Source organism: Phoenix dactylifera, chromosome 3 (assembly GCF_009389715.1).
Source record: "Phoenix dactylifera cultivar Barhee BC4 chromosome 3, palm_55x_up_171113_PBpolish2nd_filt_p, whole genome shotgun sequence".
Classification (NCBI taxonomy): domain Eukaryota; kingdom Viridiplantae; phylum Streptophyta; class Magnoliopsida; order Arecales; family Arecaceae; genus Phoenix; species Phoenix dactylifera.
Window position 1 is genome coordinate 3,995,314 of NC_052394.1, and position 18,363 is coordinate 4,013,676.

General features: G+C 38.1%; 2 protein-coding genes and 1 non-coding gene across 12 annotated transcripts; 2 read left to right on the forward strand and 1 right to left on the reverse strand.

Annotated features, from left to right (window-relative positions):
- The first annotated feature begins 1,519 nt into the window (after positions 1–1,519).
- On the forward strand, positions 1,520–6,531 carry LOC103717483 (mitoferrin). Of its 2 annotated transcripts, none has more exons than XM_026808610.2 (2): positions 1,520–2,662; positions 5,164–5,633. In XM_026808610.2, the coding sequence occupies exons 1-2, from the start codon at positions 1,907–1,909 to the stop codon at positions 5,200–5,202; spliced, it is 795 nt and encodes a 264-aa protein (XP_026664411.1). In that variant the 5' UTR covers positions 1,520–1,906; the 3' UTR covers positions 5,203–5,633. The 2 variants fall into 2 exon arrangements, with proteins under 2 accessions (XP_026664411.1, XP_008804116.1); XM_008805894.4 differs by lacking the exon at positions 5,164–5,633 and adding an exon at positions 6,118–6,531 and having other exon boundaries at positions 1,577–2,662.
- Positions 6,532–6,851: 320 nt separating this feature from the next.
- LOC103717484 (probable protein phosphatase 2C 1) lies at positions 6,852–13,918 on the reverse strand. 9 transcript variants are annotated; one of them, XR_005510931.1, is made up of 13 exons: positions 13,570–13,916; positions 12,638–12,689; positions 12,415–12,510; positions 12,229–12,332; positions 11,771–11,841; positions 10,986–11,065; positions 10,753–10,850; positions 8,745–8,868; positions 8,583–8,665; positions 8,113–8,161; positions 7,867–7,999; positions 7,191–7,238; positions 6,852–7,079 (listed from the first exon to the last, which is right to left on the reverse strand). XR_005510931.1 is itself a non-coding variant. In XM_039124323.1 (12 exons), the coding sequence occupies exons 1-11, from the start codon at positions 13,699–13,701 to the stop codon at positions 7,896–7,898; spliced, it is 993 nt and encodes a 330-aa protein (XP_038980251.1). In that variant the 5' UTR covers positions 13,702–13,916; the 3' UTR covers positions 6,852–7,238; positions 7,867–7,895. The 9 variants fall into 9 exon arrangements, 7 of the variants coding, with proteins under 7 accessions (XP_038980251.1, XP_038980250.1, XP_008804117.2 ...); XM_039124323.1 differs by having other exon boundaries at positions 6,852–7,238; XM_039124322.1 differs by lacking the exons at positions 6,852–7,079; positions 7,191–7,238 and adding an exon at positions 7,292–7,691.
- Positions 13,919–15,830: 1,912 nt separating this feature from the next.
- On the forward strand, positions 15,831–15,901 carry TRNAG-GCC. Its single transcript has one exon. It is a non-coding gene; the product is annotated as a tRNA-Gly (tRNA).
- Positions 15,902–18,363: the final 2,462 nt, after the last annotated feature.

Consider the following 18,363-nt stretch of genomic DNA (forward strand, 5'->3'; position numbering starts at 1 on the left):
AGGAAGAGGAGAGAGAGAGAGAGAGAGAGAGAGAGAGAGAGAGAGGCGTGGGAGTCTGTTCTTCTTCTACTCGGAAGGAGTCGTCATCAATCCTTCAGCAATCCAATGCGAGGCGTGGGTTCGAGTGTATTGCCGTGCAAACGGAAGAAAGGTGGCGACTGGCGAGATGATGACCTCCTCTGATAACATTTTGTTTCTGAACGTGTGGAGGGCACGGGTTTTGGGGCGCGCAACCACATCCCTGGGCCAAGATTTTATCTCCACTCACCGTTGGGAGATGCATAGTGCCAGAGAAAGAGACTGGCACAGTGGCTGGGATTTGGATTGGAAGAGAAAACGGACAAGAGAAAAGAGATCGAGCTTTCTTGACTACTTTTAATGGTTGTCGCGTTTCAAGTGGGAAGTGAGAAGTGGGACGTCGGAATAAGTGGCCATTCCGAGAACGGAAGGGATCTTCTCACTGATATGCTGCCATTATCAAGGCCCATGTCTTTTTTAGGACACATACGAAGATGTGCATCAGAAATGGAAACGGTCCTAATTAGAAGACATGTTGATGGTCATGATATGAACCACTCTTTATCCAATCTCACCAAATGTAGACTCTATATGGTACGTTTTAATCAACTATATATCTGCTTGTCTATTATTACTGGTGTAATTAGTGGATGAAATTAAACTGCTTGCATGTGGCGTAAAAGCTTAGTAAAAATCGTCCAAGATGGTTTGGAAAGCGGACTAAATTTATACATGTACATGTATGTGCGTCGCATACATATCGGTAGAGCAATTTGTTTGTCCGGCTGTAACGTACCATGTCTCTCTTATGTTTGCAGTCGAACCTACTAAAGCTCAAGAACAAGGTTATGGGATACATGCCTCCTAATTAAAAACCATCGGAAATGAGTTCATAATCAATACTCTATGATGTCATGGGCTCATATATTTGTGTAATATGTGCGGCCTTATCTAACAAGACTAGCTAGAAGGTATTATTTGGATTTTTTGATCCCATATAAATATCAAATATCTATCCAGCAAATAACCAATATGAGATTAAACACACGCCCGCACAGATTCTCACATACTTCTCCATTTAAGTTAGGATATTCTCGTCGGACTAAAAGTTCAAACTCATTCTAATTACAAGTACCACGATCGGTCTGTGGTCAACCCCAATGAATTTGTGCTGTAGTATTTCATAGTTAATATAAATTATGAGCTAGGCCTACTCCGATACTATTTATAATAATTCAAGGTTTCATATAAAAAAATTAATCAAAAAATATTATTTAGATTTTTTGATTGTGTATTCAAAACCTATTCAATAAATAATTAACATACAACTAAATAAATATATGTTTGTATGGTCCTCACAATACGTCTCCTTTCTAGGTAGAGAAACTTGCCACCTGTTTGGTTGTTTTAATTTCATGAGAAAACCGGTAACATGTTAGAAGCCTCGCACCCAAAATCCTGGCCTCAAAGGCGGCAGCTCCCATTTTCTCCCTCCCCTGCTTTGACCTGGACACCGAGAAAAGACCAGCGATAGTATAAGAGCGTCAAGGAGACGGAAGAATAAATACGAAAGAAGAAAGCCAGATTAGACGAAAGAAAGTTCCAGCCACCACCGTCCCCCTTCTCTCTCCGCTACGATCCAATCCCATCCATCCCCTTCCTTCCGATGACTCTCCGCCTCCTTTTGATCCGATGTGACTCCTCCCATCCCTCCCCTCCCCTCCCCTAAATTATTATCACCGTCTATCGTGACAAACCCGATAGCGATCCCATTCCAATTCCATCTCCTTTTATTCGCCCCCTCCCCCGATCCTTTTTTTCCCTAACCTTAACCCTTATTCCGATTTCCGAACCCCAACCCTCGCTGTTCTTCTTCTTCTTCTTCTCCATGGCCGACGCGTCGCCAAAGTTCAGGACGCCGGACCTCCTCCCCGCGGCGCCCGCTGGCGAGCTCAGGGTCTCCCATGACGGCCTCGACTTCTGGCAGTTCATGGTCGCCGGGTCCGTTGCCGGCATCGTCGAGCACACCGCGATGTTCCCCGTCGACACACTCAAGACACGGATGCAGGCTGGCTCCCCGCCCTGCCAACCCCGCGTCGGCCTTCGCCAGGTTTTCCGCTCCGTCCTCCGCCACGAGGGTCCCCTCGGCCTCTACCGCGGCCTCGCCGCCATGGGCCTCGGTGCCGGCCCCGCCCACGCCGTCTACTTCTCCGTCTACGAGGTCTCGAAGGAGCTCCTTTCCCAGGGGAACCCCAACAACCCGGTCGCCCATGCCTCGTCGGGAGTGGTCGCTACTGTGGCCAGTGATGCGGTGTTCACGCCCATGGACACGGTGAAGCAGAGGCTGCAGCTCAAGAGTAGTCCGTACAAAGGACTCGCCGACTGCGTCGGGAGGGTGCTGAGGGAGGAGGGGATCAGGGCGTTTTATGCTTCGTATCGGACCACGGTGCTGATGAACGCCCCCTTCACGGCGGTCCACTTTGCGACCTATGAGGCGGCGAAGAGGGGGCTGACGGAGGTCTCTCCGGATAGCGCGAATGATGAGCAGCTTGTCGTGCATGCCACAGCTGGGGCTGCTGCGGGAGCCTTGGCGGCGGTAGTTACCACGCCACTCGATGTGGTCAAGACCCAGCTGCAGTGCCAGGTAAAGATTTTAACTCGAACTTATCAAAGCCTTTAATCTAAAAATTGTTTTTTTTTTCTGTGTCTTTTTGCTCCTGTTTTGGGTCTTATATTGTACGAAATCGTAGTTTGATTTTTGGAGGTATGCACTGATTACTGAGTGAGATGGTTGATTTTCTTTTCTTGGTAAAAAGAGATGGTTGTTTCTGTCCTGAAATGAAGCTGTAGAACATGGGGAGGCCGTTGCTGATGATGCTCTTCGAGAAAGTTGAAAAGGGTTGACCATGCATCATAGCATGCACAATATCGGACAAATCCACCTTTACAGAGAACAATGCTTGGTGGACGTTCATAATGAACTACGAATAACATAAAGAGAATAGAATGATTATTCTGTTCTTCTTTTTTTTTTTGATAAAAGATTATTCTGTTCTTTTCAAGGACAGAATCTTAACATGATCACAACATCAGAGAACTTTATTCTAAATAAATTTGTAGGAATCCTTACAAATGGTAATTTTTCTAATAATATAAAATTATGACTTATAAAGTAAAATTCTCTGCGTAGTGGAATGATATGAGTTGTAACCAATGGTGGAGAATATCTTCTCATTACTGCAAACAACTGCTCAATCAATTCCTTGTTAGTTTATCCATAACTTATGGAGATATTGTCAGATCCAAACAAAACATGTTGTGCTCATACTTAGACCTCAGGACAGTTTTCCTCGGGCAGAATCATCCATTAGTTATTGATATGTGATAATGAAATCGTTAAACAAAGTTTTGGATTTTTTTCCATCTTGTACAGTGTTAGAAGCCAAAGCATAAGTTACATGTGACAAGGGATAAAGAATTTAATAGAAAAAAGATGAGGAAGATGAAGGTGTATCAACGGCTTGCCGAAGTTGAACTATAGGAATCACGTACTGCAGTAGATAGGTTGTGATTTCACTTCTATAAATTACTTGAATGCATAAACACTAAAAACAATTGCAGATATACTTAAATTTAGTATGACTAATAAGAATATAATCTCATTTCTGTGTGACAGGTGGGTTCCATAGTCAGAGTGTCATGTTTCTGCATCAAGTCATCATGGCATTTTCTTTCTTCATATATTTGAAATTGGAAAGTAAAAACTGAAGGTTCACGTATTGGTTTCTAGTCAGACAGAGCATGCTTAGTAAGATTATGACAGTACTATCTAGTAGCAAATACAAACTTTGTTTGCATATATAAGAAGAAAAGCAAATGGATAGTCCTCAAAAATATGAAATTTTGGAAGCCTTCTCTGAGATGATGCATGTCATGATAACCTGTTGGTGGAACTTGATTGGATATTGCACTATGGTTCCTGGAATTATGGAAATTAGAGATCCATGATTTCATAAAATAAAAAATGCATGCATTCGTGTAAATTAGAGACCCAATTACTGCCCCCCCCCCCCCCAACAAAAAAAAAAAAAAAAAAAAAAACCAAAAAAAAAAAAATAGAAATGCTTCTTCTTCTTGGGGGTGGGGGGGGGTGGGGGGAGTAATTGGGTTGGGTTTAGGCAAATGCTTTTTCAACATATGAAAAGATAACTGAATCTAAGATGATGTGTAAATTGAGCTCCAGTAAGACATATAATAGTCCTACATGTGAGCAGCATAATAAGTGTTGAAGAGCTGTACAATGAATTACATTATTTAGCATACTATCTCTTTTCTCAAAATGAACACAGTAGCTTATGATTCAAGTGAATATCTTATTTTCAGTTTTTATCTTTACTCTTCTTTTACCGCATTTCCTTTGTTCTTCTTTATTTTGTGATTGTTCTAGTTTCTTATGACTTTATCAAAATGCAAGTATACAAATAAAGGAAATCTTGTTTATGTCAGCATACCAGCGTGACACAGTTTAATTGATCTAATGGATAGCAAAAGTGGATCTTAAACATTGGATTCTACTTGCCTTAATGGATTTTACTTATGAGCTAGCCTTGGACTTGTTCAGAGTTCCTAATCAAATTGTTGTGCTTAGGAATGCAAGCTAGTTATACCATACAAGATACTAATAGATATTTTCATTCCTCGAATCCTATATCTTCTGATAGATAACGTTGCGTCCTTTCGATTGTTAAAACTTCTGGTGTGCTCTAACCCAAGACTGAAAAGTAGGGCATAATTACCTTATCAAAAACTAAGTTGATAGATTTCTATGACTTATGTTAGATATTATATTGATTCTCTATGTTTCAGTAGTAGCTGTATTTGGAAGTGCATAACCAGCAGAGAGTCATGTAGTCGTATTCTTAGATATAACAGATCCATGGTTACTCTTTGATCGCACACTATATGTTCACATTCATTTTTCAAACACAAAAACAGAGGAGAAAGAAAATGAACAATTCTGATCATGAAAATACCTAGAGGTTCAAATATTCCATTATATAATACAGACTTGCTTGAGATACTTGATAAACGAGTTTGTGGCACAACCATTTCTTATACCCAGTTGAGCTTATAGTGTCGATCTAGGAATTTTGCTGGAGTGCCTGCCTGCCTCGCAGCATATGATGGCCAAAGGACCTTTCGAGTGTGGTGGTTATGATCTCAGTTTTCCAAGAATTCCATCTTCTAGTGGTGCTGCCCCGCAAATTCTGAGGGACAGGTCATGCCTACAGATCCAGATGTAAGCAGCTTGTTTTGTTAATACATTGCTTGAAAGACCCAGATGTAAGCAGATATTAGCCACCATGACTCAAATTATTGAAAATATGTCAGTTATGCCTGTCTATTGGTGTTAGTACTGCATGGTTGGGGAAAGGTTCTCCCAGTTAACCACATGATTCTTCAGAGGGTTCTGTATCTTGTTTACCCCTGTAAAGCTGTAATAGGTAAACTCTGACCGGTCAGTCTGTCCAAACTCCAAACCAACATCTGTCGAAGATCCAGAGTCCAGGTGACACACATGATCAGCCCCAAAATCAGCCCAAGTTTCGTGGTTATAGCCTTGGTCGAATTAGATAGCCTTCTTGGAGTTTTCTGCCTAAAAGGGTGAACATGAGTGCTATGATACTGTTCGATAGGTGGGAATGGTGAAATTGCCCTTTTCTTGGGATGAAGCAAGCAACTAATGCATTTATAGTTCTGGATTAATTTTTTTTTTATATCTAGTATAAGATAGAACTTGATCAAACAATCCTTTGACTTGCTAAATACTTCCATTCCTAAAGAAAATGATACTTGCTAAGATGTCAGCAGTTTTATGGACATTGCCTGTAGTGTTAAGGCCTTGTTTTTAAGTCAGTTCAGAACTCTATCGATCATTTGCTTATTAACTGTTTTTACATAACTCGTTTTGTTTTTTTGTTTTTTTCTTCCTTGGGTTACTCAAGAATCAAACGATCATTACTGCTGCAAATATCACCTTGTTTCCCCCTTATTTTTTGGTTGAAGATTAGACTGTAATCCTCCATTGTTGTTGGACAGGGTGTTTGTGGTTGTGACAGATTTTCTAGCAGCTCTATACGGGAGGTCATCCGAACCATAATAAGGCGTGAGGGGTATACCGGGCTCATGAGCGGATGGAAGCCCAGGATGCTTTTCCATGCACCAGCGGCTGCTATTTGTTGGTCTACCTATGAAGCATCAAAGTCCTTTTTTCAAAGGTTCAATGAGCGAAAGACGCTTTCCTGAAACTAATCCCACCCCCCCTCTTCTCTCCTTGCAGAGAGCTGTCTAAATATTATACAGCGATATGCTTCCTTGGCCAATGGAAATAAGCGTCTTCTGTAGGTGCTATTCTTGTACCAAGCTCTGTCGATGTGGACTTCTGTCCTCGTCTTTTTGAAGATTATAATATTGATGATAATGTTATTATGGAGATGCAAGTTGCTTGTGGTCTGTGGAGTACACTTGTACGTGGACGTTGTTCCGTGCTAGCAACCACCAAGCCTGTCGCCAATGGCTGATAACACAAAGAAATGCCTTGTTTTCTGAAATCAACAGCAGAAACGGAGGCTATCTTCTTAACGAATGACGAGCTTGCCAAACTAGCCCAAGCTCTGAGTTGTCATCTTGCAGATTTAGTCTTGAATACTAGAATGGCCTCGAAGAAGAGGTAAAAGATCGAGATTATCTCTTCCCTGACTTCCATTGATATCCATCAGGTTTAAATCCTCCTTTCAGAAACACACTGTAGTGATGAAATAGAAAAATAGAAATACGAGTGAAGAATACAGGAAAATATCATTAAATTTTAATAAAACCCAGCCTTTTTTTAAGAAAAAAAAATGATAGAAGGGGAATAAAACCTCAGGGCTACAGATTTTCAAACAACTTTCTACCACCCAAACAATAGAGCGTTCAACAGAACAAGCAAGCCTGGCATGGCATGTTCATCAGCAAGATGATTCTCCTCCTGGAAGACATGGGCAGCGGTTGCGACAATCTTGATCAGAGAGTAGGAAATCAGTCTCGGCCATGTTAAAAAATTGCAGGTAACTGATGAAAAGCGGTATATGCGTTCATCTGCAGAACTTTTCATGCATTTAACACGTAGCACAAGAAGGAGCTTACATTGTCACAACCTCGAAGGCAAAATCTAGCGTCTGCAATGATAAATTAATAAAAATAATATTTTCAGCATATTTTGATTCTCCTGCAATGCATGTCTGAGCATGAGAAAATCTAAGACGACCCAAAACACTGCTATATAGATCATAAGAGATTCTTTTGGTGAAGCATGCTCGTGTTGATCCATAATTCGTAGCGTGTATTCCATTTCCAGAAAGCTAGTAGCTTGCAATGTGGATCGTAATAACTGGCATCTATTCCTATGAGACCTGCTTCAAGATTTCAAATCTAGTGCCTCCGGTGAAAAACTACCAAAACAAACTTTCCAGGATATTTTGATTCTTTTACAATGCATGCCCGAGCAAGCAGATAACTTCTGATGTCTAGAAGCATTGTTAATCAAAATCTTAAGAGATTCCTTTGGTTTGAGCATGTTCGTGTTAATCCATAAATCTGTAGCATGTCAAATCAGTGGATCCTAGAATTGCCTGTTAAACGTTTTTAGCTTCAATCAGCACAGTGTTCATGACATAGCCTTAGATAGCATGAGCACAAAAACAAAAACAAAAACAAAAAAAGCATGCGATTAACCAAAGACATTCAGATAAGGGCATGCATTCTGTTCAAATACACGTTAAATATAATAAAAATATTTATCTTTACCGCTCAAAGTTTGGTATATATAAACCAAATCAAGATAAATCCTTTGGCTTTAGCAATGCTTCTTCCATTCTTTTATCATTTAATAAACTTATCGTCTGCCCCACGACCACAGTGACATCATCTGGCTTACCACCTACAGCAAGTGCCAAAATGACCTTGGACTGAGATGTCAATCAGAGCAATGGCCATATTTCAAGCATCAACGTAAGTCATTAAGATTGGTATAGAAATTGAGAAATGCCATACCTGTTAGTTTTCTACCCAGAATTTTCTTCCACAATGGAACATCAAAACCCTGCATTAGAATTTGATAAATCATGTCCAAGTTTTATATCATGTCTAGTTCAAAGGTTCATCTCCCTGAATACATATATATATTTCTCCAAAAGAAAGAAAGAAAGATCAAGTCTTTCGAGGTTTGGATGTACACCTTCAAAATATTTATATTTATCAGGTTACACCCGGCCTACGCACCTGGAATATGTCCAACAGAACACATATGGGGGAATCCAGCAGCAACAAAAATAATATTCTATTCGATGAAGATAAATTTACTGTTGTCTTTTGAACTAAATTCAACAATTGCTGATCATTTATTCCTCTAAATTCTTTTAATATATAATTTAACATAAATTCACCTTACTGTATCTCCTACTTAGAAGTCAATTTAATAAGACAACTGGAAAGGAAAGAAGTGAAAAGTTCATAGGCCATACCCTACTTCTGGCTTCTATGGAGTAGGGAGAATCAAAACTGACATCCATTGAATGATCTCTTGCTAAATCAGCCAATGCCCTTGCTATGGTAGAAAGCCAATTTTGATTAGAGCCATGACAACTCAAGCAACCTTGTTGATAGCATAAGTAATGGGATAATACCAGCCGCTACTGCATCTTTAAATCTGGAGGTTGTAGAAACAATCTCATGATCAAAGACATTGTCAAAAAGGCCATCTGAACCCATGACAATTGTGTCTCCTTCCATTAATTCTACAGTACAGACCTGCATAAAGAAATCTAGAACAATGTATCAACATAGTGATTAATCCTTCAGAAATGAAGTTCAAGACTTTTTTTCAGCTAGATAACTTTATAAGCATGCCAAATGTGGATGCTGGGAAAAGTGTTTGAAAATAAAATGATGCTTATAAAGTAGAAATTGATACAATTTTTCAACCACATTTCTACCTCATGTTAAATAGCTCATATTTGAACAATGTACTTTGATGGTAATTCAGGACAATTTTATGACTGGATTTTAAGCCAAAATCAACTGTCAAAAGCTTGGTGCCTGAGTCCTTATTGCAACCAATTGGTGGCTTCATGGCTTTGGAGGGCCTGCCTCGTGAAACTGTGCTACATCCCTGCCTAAGTCCAGTTGGCTGGCAGCAGGAGGCATTTGGTTATTGCCTTCTTCTCTATCTTGATTGTGAAAAGAAGATCTATGAAAATGAGATGTCATTTCATATAACTAACCTCATCTACCTGTTCTTGTTTTAGTTAAGCAAATATTTGAAAGACAACCTAATAGCAACAAAGTCATAAGAGAACCACATCATCAGCTTTCTCAAAGTTCAAATCCAATCTCAGAGCACTCTTAACAGCATATAAGATTTAAAAAAGTTAAACACAATTGTAAGCAAGCCTTATATAATCAATTTTGAGCAGATTTTGAAGTGTACAGGACTATCTAAGTTGAATGATTCTCCTAAAAGATTCTTTTTCGATTCACAAGAGTGAAAATTTACTTAGCTATGAGTATAACTTTTCCTGTTTCAGATGTACATTTTGATCTAAAAAGTTTTAATATTTTGCCTAGCGAGGAGAAGTAACATTTCCTTTTCTGCATCTTGTTTCTTTAAGCATGTAGAATTTTTACTTCTTGTGTCAGAACTGTGAAGCAGCTACACTCAAACATGCTTCTCAAGACTTTTTGGATGACCGCTCATAGGCAAAGGAAAGATCCTTCTTTTCTTCCTTTTATGCCCATTAAACATCTGAAGTTAACTCAAATTTCCAATAACTCAAACAGACAAAACTCAATGATCATTAAAGTATTAACATCCAAAACATAGTGTAACTATAACTTCTATATGAACTCAACATAAGGAGGGATATTATTAGAAAGAATTCAGAATGCTCAAGTCATGATACCAATTACACAAAAAATTAGGGGAAAATTGAAGTTCATAAAATTTCTTAGTTGGATCCACAGAAATGGAGCAAAAAACTTCGATATGAATACATAAGAATTTACAATGATGAAATATAGTTACCCTTGAAGAAAAATTAGAAATCCTGTAAAAGCAGTTCACCAATAATAATGCCAAACATTATTATAGAATCATAAAATCTAAAAAGCATCCTTGGACAGTTATTTGCAAACTACATACAAAGAAATAGCTTGCAATATCAGGAATCTTGGAATTAGATTTCTGATGCATCCTCCAAGATTAAAGACCACTTATTGCCAAGCTCTGTCTGATCATGAACAGGGACCCTTGATCATAAGTCGTATATTCCATCCTTTCTATTACTGCATTCAGCGCTAGTGGGAAAGGCTGACCTTATGCAACAGGATACCAAATCCAGAATGTTTATAATCTACATTCAAGTTGAATGTAACTATGTGAAAATTATGTTAGGAGCCAAATAGCAAGTACCAATTGTGATATATAGCATCCTAGAGAAATTTTATGTTTTTCTGTAAATCACTGAATCAGATTGGCATTATCATCTTTTGATGCTCATTTTATGTGCAAGCACCTTATATATAAGCCAACTTCCTCACCACAAGTCTAATAGCAGAACAGTAATCTGTGATCATAAAGAACTAAATCTATTAGAAATATTCTAATAAGCCAGTACAAGTTGCAGAAGTATGTACCATGGCATCAAGATAAGTTTGACCAATTATCTCAGAGCTTAATTGGTAAGGACAGTCAAAATAATGTTCTTGTGGTGGCGTAGAGAAAATCACTTGACCTGTCGAATATAATATTGAAAAAAAAGTAAAAGAAGTGAATGTGATTATGTAACTACTAAAAGAAGTGAATGTGATTATATAACTAGTAAAACAACTTTTCTTTTTTTTAAAAAAAAAAGTGGTTATATTGTCACCTTTCCGAAGAACTCGTAAACCGCAATCTCCAACATTTGCAATTTTCAAAGTTCCATTCTTTTCCAACATGGCAATAATTCTATTTAGATCAGACAAGTCATAATAAATAAATAATTACAACAAATATTGCTGAATTGTATATGCAGCAACGGAAAGGGAAACAGTCAGGAAGGTTCAATGGCGGTGATTTGGTTATAGTTTAATAACAAATGACAGAGCTGCAGATAACTATGTCATACTGCAGCTATAGGTCACTCTTGAGCTCCCAGGAGCACCCAATTACATAGGGGGATGCACAAAAAAAAAAAAGAAGACAAGACAAGCATCAGTCATATCATCTGTTAAGGACATACCATACTGCTGAAAATACTTATGTTAGGCATGTGGCTAAAGATATTATTAGCACACCGACAAACTAAAATTTAACAGCTCTTTCTGATATGATGATGTTGATAGAAAGTCTTAGTAGAAATATTAAAAAAAATTGTGGAAAAAAGTTACACATACAACACCTACAAGGGCACCATGGCAGAACAAAGGGATTCCTTGTTTAGACTATATCTGTTACACCATATGCCACTTACGGGTAATTCTCACATTTCCTGATTAGAAATATGGTGATGCTTACAAGTTACAAGTTTATATATCATGTGAAGTTTATACTAGAGCAGTAACGAAATCCCACAGTGAGTTCATGCAACCGTGGAAAGTAGATGAGAAAGCCAAAATTAGATCTTTGAGAACTCTGTCAGAAGATGAACGGAGAGAAATGTATCACACTTACACCGTAGCTGATCCTACAGAGGAGGTTGCAGCATGGGCCTTCCTCAAGAGAATTTGAGGATCATAGTTGACCTGTTAAACAGTTAAGTTATGTCTGGTATGTTAGTGAAAACCACAGACTCATTTGCAATGCAAATTTCTAAACTGGCCATAACAATGTTAATAAACCAATTAGCAGCTATATATCTCCCAGATTATTAATATACGACATGTCTATAAATGATGGAAGTTCCTAAAAAACACAGCTAATGGAGCACTTATATGGAAGCAGCAGGTCCTCCCGCAGTTCTTCCCATAGGCATGGGAAGATCCCCAACTTACAAAAGCAGTGGTCTCATAATAATCAGAATCATGCACAATAACTAGATACTCGTAGATCCTAAAATTGTAGACATATTCAACTTGATGCATTTGTAATAAATTGCAATTCACATAGATCTTGAGTTTAATTATAAGCACCTCCTCATCCATAACTAGATCTGAAACATTTGCCATCAATTCTTGAGAAAAGAGTGCAGGATTGACATTCTGTTCTGCCCATCTGTCAGTCAATAAAAGAAAGTCTAGAAGGATAAAACTTTTAGTTAACAGTAACCACGCAACAATAGTGTTAAACTGGAGCAACTTCAGGGCCAAATCTCCTACCCTGAAACACCATCAGCAATGGCAAGAACTCCCCCATTGTAACTGCTAACAAACAAAGCATCCTCACCACCCCTGTCAACCTTGAAACAATCCACACTAGGAAAAAAATTAGAACTCACGTTCGGCAAGTAATGGGAAGTCTGACCATTAGCAATAGGGTTGCATGACCAAACCAAAAACAAAAACATTGATAGTTCAATATTGCTTCAAGGTTCTGTGCTACCTTTTCTGGGTGTGGTATGAGATGAGTTCCAACAGAGAAAGACATCTCCGACCTACAGCCATGACGAACTCAATTAATTTAGAGCTCCATCATTTCAGAAATTTCAAGACCCTTAAAGCATAAAAGTATGCCTTTCTCTGTCAGTAGTGACAGATATCATTTTCTAATGGCTACAAAGATGCATGAGGCCATTAGAGTGCCAAAGCAATTGTAGGTATTAGAGTATGCAAGAACTTTCTAAATACATGGTTATAATGTTTGGATCCCATAGATTTACATCTTGATATTTATTATTGGGTGATTGGTTTGCAATAAAAATTCAAACAACTTGACTGTGTTCCTAACGGTCTAGCAGACCAGCCTCCATCTGTCCCAGATTGCTAAGAACTCTTTTTTTTTCTTTTCAATATAAGATTGCTGAGAACTTTCGAATCACGAATAATGAACCCAAACAGGACCTCTTTCTCCACACTGATGGGTAAAGTGAATTAAAAAGAGGTTCTCATGATGCAACCTCCCAGCGTCAAAGGCATCTTTTTTTCCACACTGATGTGCTGCAGTTTATGCGATTCTTATTTTATCAATAAGCATGAATAGAGTAGACCACATATATTACATGCCCATGTAAAAAAGATCAATTTTTTTCCACACCCTGGCTACCATTAACGCTAAATGAGGAAAAGAAAGAGCACAACTTTCAACTGACTGAACTAATTCAAGATCGCTCGTGGAAAATATATCATAAAATGGTATCGACTCCTCCGCTACGAAGTCGATTGCCTGAAAACTAAGAACCCACATCTCGATTCAAAGGAATAAGACAGACTTACTCCAAATATAATCCGTGTTTTGAGCTCTGGAACTCAAATTCTTGATGGAAAACTATAAGGAAACCAGTGAGACCGTGGAATTGGAATGAGATTATACCTGACCTGACGAAGCGCCGAGGAAAGCCATGGCCGCTTCTTTGGAGAGGCAGAGGGTTTCAGTCGGTGGTGGGGAGGAGAAGAGAGGAGGCATCGGTGGGAGTGAGGGATCGAAAGCCTGGAAGTAGGACTCGCCATTCTAACAAGCTTCGAAGTCCCCTCTCTCTCCCTCTCCCTCTGTGAGTGTACGTTTAGAGCGGAAAGGAGGCCACGTCAAATATACGGCGGATTGGCGATTCCGTCCCACTCCTTTGGCCAATTGGGATGATAAGAGGAGGGAATGAGATGGTGAGATCGAAATCATCGCCTCATCCCGTGGACTCGGTTTGATTCGCAGGAAGACGGGAGGGGAAAAGAATCAGCGAAAAAACAAAAAATTATCTCATATTTGGTTAGGTTTCTAAAAAAATAAAAATTATTTTTAAAAATAATAATTTTTTTGTATTTTATAAAAAAATTATATGAGATAGGAAAAAGTTTAGATAATCATTTTTTTTAAAAAAACATATCTTTAAACTTTTAGGTAGGATAGAATAACATTTTTTTATTAAAAACATAACAAATATTTTACATAACTTTTTTTAAAAAAAATAAATATTCAACTAAATATAATCCACCCTATTTTTTATTAACAATCAAATATTAAAAAAATTAAATATTATTTTTTAAATATTTTTTTAAAAAAAAAAATTATAAAAAAAAAATTTGTGAACCAAATAAGTCTGGCTATTCGAGCCATGTCTCTAAATTATTCTCTCATCTCAATAAAATTGTTCAGAATTGTGCAAATCTTATAGATATTCTACCTCAGAGGCTAATCAATTGAAGAATAAGACAGAACAATTCATCATGGCCAGATTATTAATATATAAGGATAAAGGACCTTCCGTGTGAGCTCCTCTACCATATTTCTTTCAGTCAAGAACATGTGGTAAGAATAAGTGATCAGACAATAGTAGCTGCACTGCAGGATACCATGACTTGCAATCCAATTGGATTGTGTTCATTCTCCTCGCTAAAAATGATAGAATTTTCAAGTCTTTTACGACAAAAACCTGCCACTCGAATCGGATAACAAATACTTTGGAAATGCTACCTGATGTTTCTTTTAAAAATGACAAGGATTGTTCCATGAGGCTAAAGGCTTAAATTCAAGTCGGAGTGTCACTGCCCCAATCATCTATGTCGCGTCTGCATGACAATTGATAATTAGATGTTGTATGGTAATTTATTTTCTGCAATTCTGTGTAGTTGCATGGAAGAATGTTGATCCTTCACTTGACACTGAAATTGTGCAAAGATTCCACCTTTGCAACAATTATAAAATATTGCAATTCTTGTCCCATGTCTAGATCATCATGGGAAAAAAATAACTTTGGGATACTTATTAGTGCATATAAATTGTTGCAAGTACCCACCTCGTGCTGCTTTGGTGGTGGATTAAATTAAAAGATTTTTTGCATGAATATCCTTCTAAATATCGAATTTTGCATGAATACCCTTTCCAAATTGATATTTACATGTATACCCTCGTAAAACACTTGTTTTGTCATTCTATTCTTTTTTATTTTTGTTTTTGCATTTGTACCCATGCTATCTAAAGACGTTAAAAATTAACGGTTTCAAATTAAAATGATTAAAACATCCTTGATGGGTAGACATGCAAATAGATCGCAATCCCAATAGCAAAAAAAAACACAAGACAATAGTGCAATTTTAAAATTTTATTTTATTTTTAATTAATATAAATATGTTTTTTCTTAACACCATTAGAACAATCGTTATAATACGGGTATTTGTACAATAACATAGTTTTATGAGGGCATACATACAAATATTAATTTGGAAAGGATATTCATGCAAAATTTGATATTTAGAAGGGTATCTATGCAAAAAAAAATCCTAAATTAAATGATGCAAGCTATATCAATTCTCTCGCCGCAGGTAAAATTTTTGCTGACATGAAGCAGGCAAGAACACGTGGAAAGGGCTGCCTTGTTGGTAGGGTTTCCCCGCAGGTGAGGAGGGTATGAGTAAAATTTATCTGTCCGTATCGAACATTTTTCAATAGAAGGGCCAAGTTAAGGTTGCTACGCGGGTGAGGTTCTCCTCACATCTCTTTTTCTTTTTTTTTAACAAGAAGAAGGAGGAGGAGGAGGAGGAGGAGGAGGAGGAGGAGGAGGGGGTGGCATCTGATGGGAGTTGGTTAATTAAAAAATTTATATTACTTGTTAAAGAAGTTGTGTATTTAGATCCCTGTCAACATCGCACCAGTGGTCTAGTGGTAGAATAGTACCCTGCCACGGTACAGACCCGGGTTCGATTCCCGGCTGGTGCAATCTTATTTTTTGTTGGTTAATTTACAAGTTAGTCTATGACTCCAGTCCTCTTTTAGTTACCGTCTGCCAGAACTCCCTTTTTGTTCTTCCCAGTTAAATCCTTTTCGCCTCAATTCGTAGCGCCATCCTGTTGCTCTCCTCTTTCAGTGAACTGACCATCACGGCGATAGCGAGATCTCATTGATTTAGCATCTTTGTCGGTTTCCTTCCATTGATATCTTTCTAGGCTCGGCTCTTAGGAGAGTATGGCATAGCGATCTTTAGACCGATGGAGGTATGGAAACTGATATGCTTCATTTGAACTTTGTAGGAAATTTTTTTATGTTCTGAATTCCAGTAGCCTTGTATAGTTAAGCATTCATGTTGGCTAAATATTTTGCCTTGCTTCTTCTCCGAAACTTTTTATGTGTACTACATATTTTGACAAGCTGAAGAGCATTGATTGCACCAAGATATAATATTTGAAACCTCTTTTGTTCCATAGAGATTTCTGTTTGGCTTCTACGACTGCATTGGAACTACAGATCCTCTTCTTGTTGCAGTGTTTGTAATCGTAGTTTGTATTTATAATGCACTCGGGTTGAGTGGTAAAATGATTTTATCAAGAAGGAAGAGGTAATGGAGAAAAAAACTTATATAAGGTTTAGGCATCTCTAAAAAGATGATACTATGGAAAACCAAAGGAACCAATATGGTAAGTCCAAGAAGAAGAACAACGGAACAACTTAAGTAGGGCCCCTCAAGCTTCCTCAGTATCTCCATAAATCATAAGCTTCCCCAACCATCATTTCTTCCAATCCATAACCTTTAACCTTTTACAGAAGCGATCATCTCCATTCTTTCTGTTTTTGAAAATCCATGAACATCGCTTCTTTCTCTCCTGCCACTGTATGCATGCATCAGTATCTTTTACTTCCTATAATTAATTGGCCTGAACTTGCAACAAATTACACTCCATGATTCACTGCAGTTGATTAAATAAAGAAGAACATTATTAGATAAAATAAACCGAATTAGAGGTAGAAGCTACAGCCGGAGTGACAAAAGATACGGCCAAAGAACTGGAAGAATAGGAATAGACTGATCAGGTCTACGCCACCCCGGAAACAATGGAATGAATCTGCAACCAGATGGTGCAGCTAGCGCTAGAGTTAGAAAGCCAAGAAGGCAAGGAGTTAGTTTACAGCATCGAAATCTGAAAACAGAAGGCTACGAAGGACATTAACGACTAGATCTGAAGGCCAGAAAGACCGGAAAGCCTACTTCGCTCATCAAGTCTTGAGATCATATTTTACTGGCAAAATGTCAGAAGAAGTGGATTAGGTTTTTATCCGAGGAGTCCTTCTCCAGAATATAAGATATCTGATACCAAGTGCTACAATAAAATGTTGACAAAATCAGGTGTAAAATATGATCACCTGATATGGTATGATAGAGGGCATGTGTGCATTGTGAATGAAACTTTCTTTGAATGACTGCTCAAAATATGCTGGCCTGCATTTTTTTCCCTTCTTTTTAATGTGAGAAAGGCTGATTATTACCTAAAGATTGTTTCCAGCTTCAAGACAGTGCACCTTGAAGGACTGACTAGCAGAAATAATGGATCATTCAGGAAGTTGCAACTCCACGTATACATATGGTAAGGCTTGATGAATCCATCATCCCAGCTTCTGTTTGATGCATTCTTCTAGTCTTATTTATGAAAGTTTTTAATCACTATTTGCTTGAAATTGCTGCTGCAATATATTTAGTTTTAAGTTGACAATAAGCTTATTCATAGAGTGATGATCATATGTCAATTAAAGAGGTGAATCCAATCAACCAGTAGACTGCTTAAGTTAGGTGGTTTTGCAGACATCAGTAGGTAAAGTCAGCATATATATTTGTACACACATAATAGAAGGTGAAGAAGTGTATTTTGGCTTATTGAAGTTCCCATTGGTGCAGAAATTGTTCTTACTAATCTTGCTATTCTCTTTCACTTTTCATTTTTTCAACTATGCCCAGGCATTGCCAATTATTTCCTACAAGGATATGAGATGCTCTTGCATGTTCTCTCTCTTATGGCATGAGGGGCTGTTCAGACATCCTATTATAGTAAGGCACCAGCTCTTTATCTGGAAAATAACTGCCAGCATTTGGTGTGGTCAATATGTCCTAGAGAGCAGGGAGAAAGGAGTCTTGAGATTCTGGAATCCCTAGAAATAAATCTTCCATTGAGTTGATTCTTATATCCAGAACATGGATGAGGATGGATGACTTTGTTTAGGGCTTAATACTTGTGCCGTGCTCCTTCAACCAGTGTTTTGATGGTGTTAAGTTCGATGCCAGTGCAAGTTGTCCTTGTGCAACACAGAGATCATCCAAACATGAAAACAGCCCCTATTTGGTGCTGGATCATTTATCTATTCACCATCTTTGAATCGTTAATAGCCATCTGCCTCCAAGCATGCATTAAAAT

Coding starts and splice junctions, on each gene's coding strand:
- LOC103717483 (XM_008805894.4), top strand. CDS start 1,907: ATGGCCGACGCGTCGCCAAAGTTCAGGACGCCGGACCTCCTCCCCGCG. Junction 2,663..6,117: donor AGACCCAGCTGCAGTGCCAG/GTAAAGATTTTA, acceptor GTTGTTGGACAG/GGTGTTTGTGGTTGTGACAG.
- LOC103717484 (XM_039124323.1), bottom strand. CDS start 13,701: ATGGCGAGTCCTACTTCCAGGCTTTCGATCCCTCACTCCCACCGATGC. Junction 12,690..13,569: donor TTTCCTCGGCGCTTCGTCAG/GTCAGGTATAAT, acceptor TCATGGCTGTAG/GTCGGAGATGTCTTTCTCTG. Junction 8,666..8,744: donor TAAAGATGCAGTAGCGGCTG/GTATTATCCCAT, acceptor TTTCTACCATAG/CAAGGGCATTGGCTGATTTA.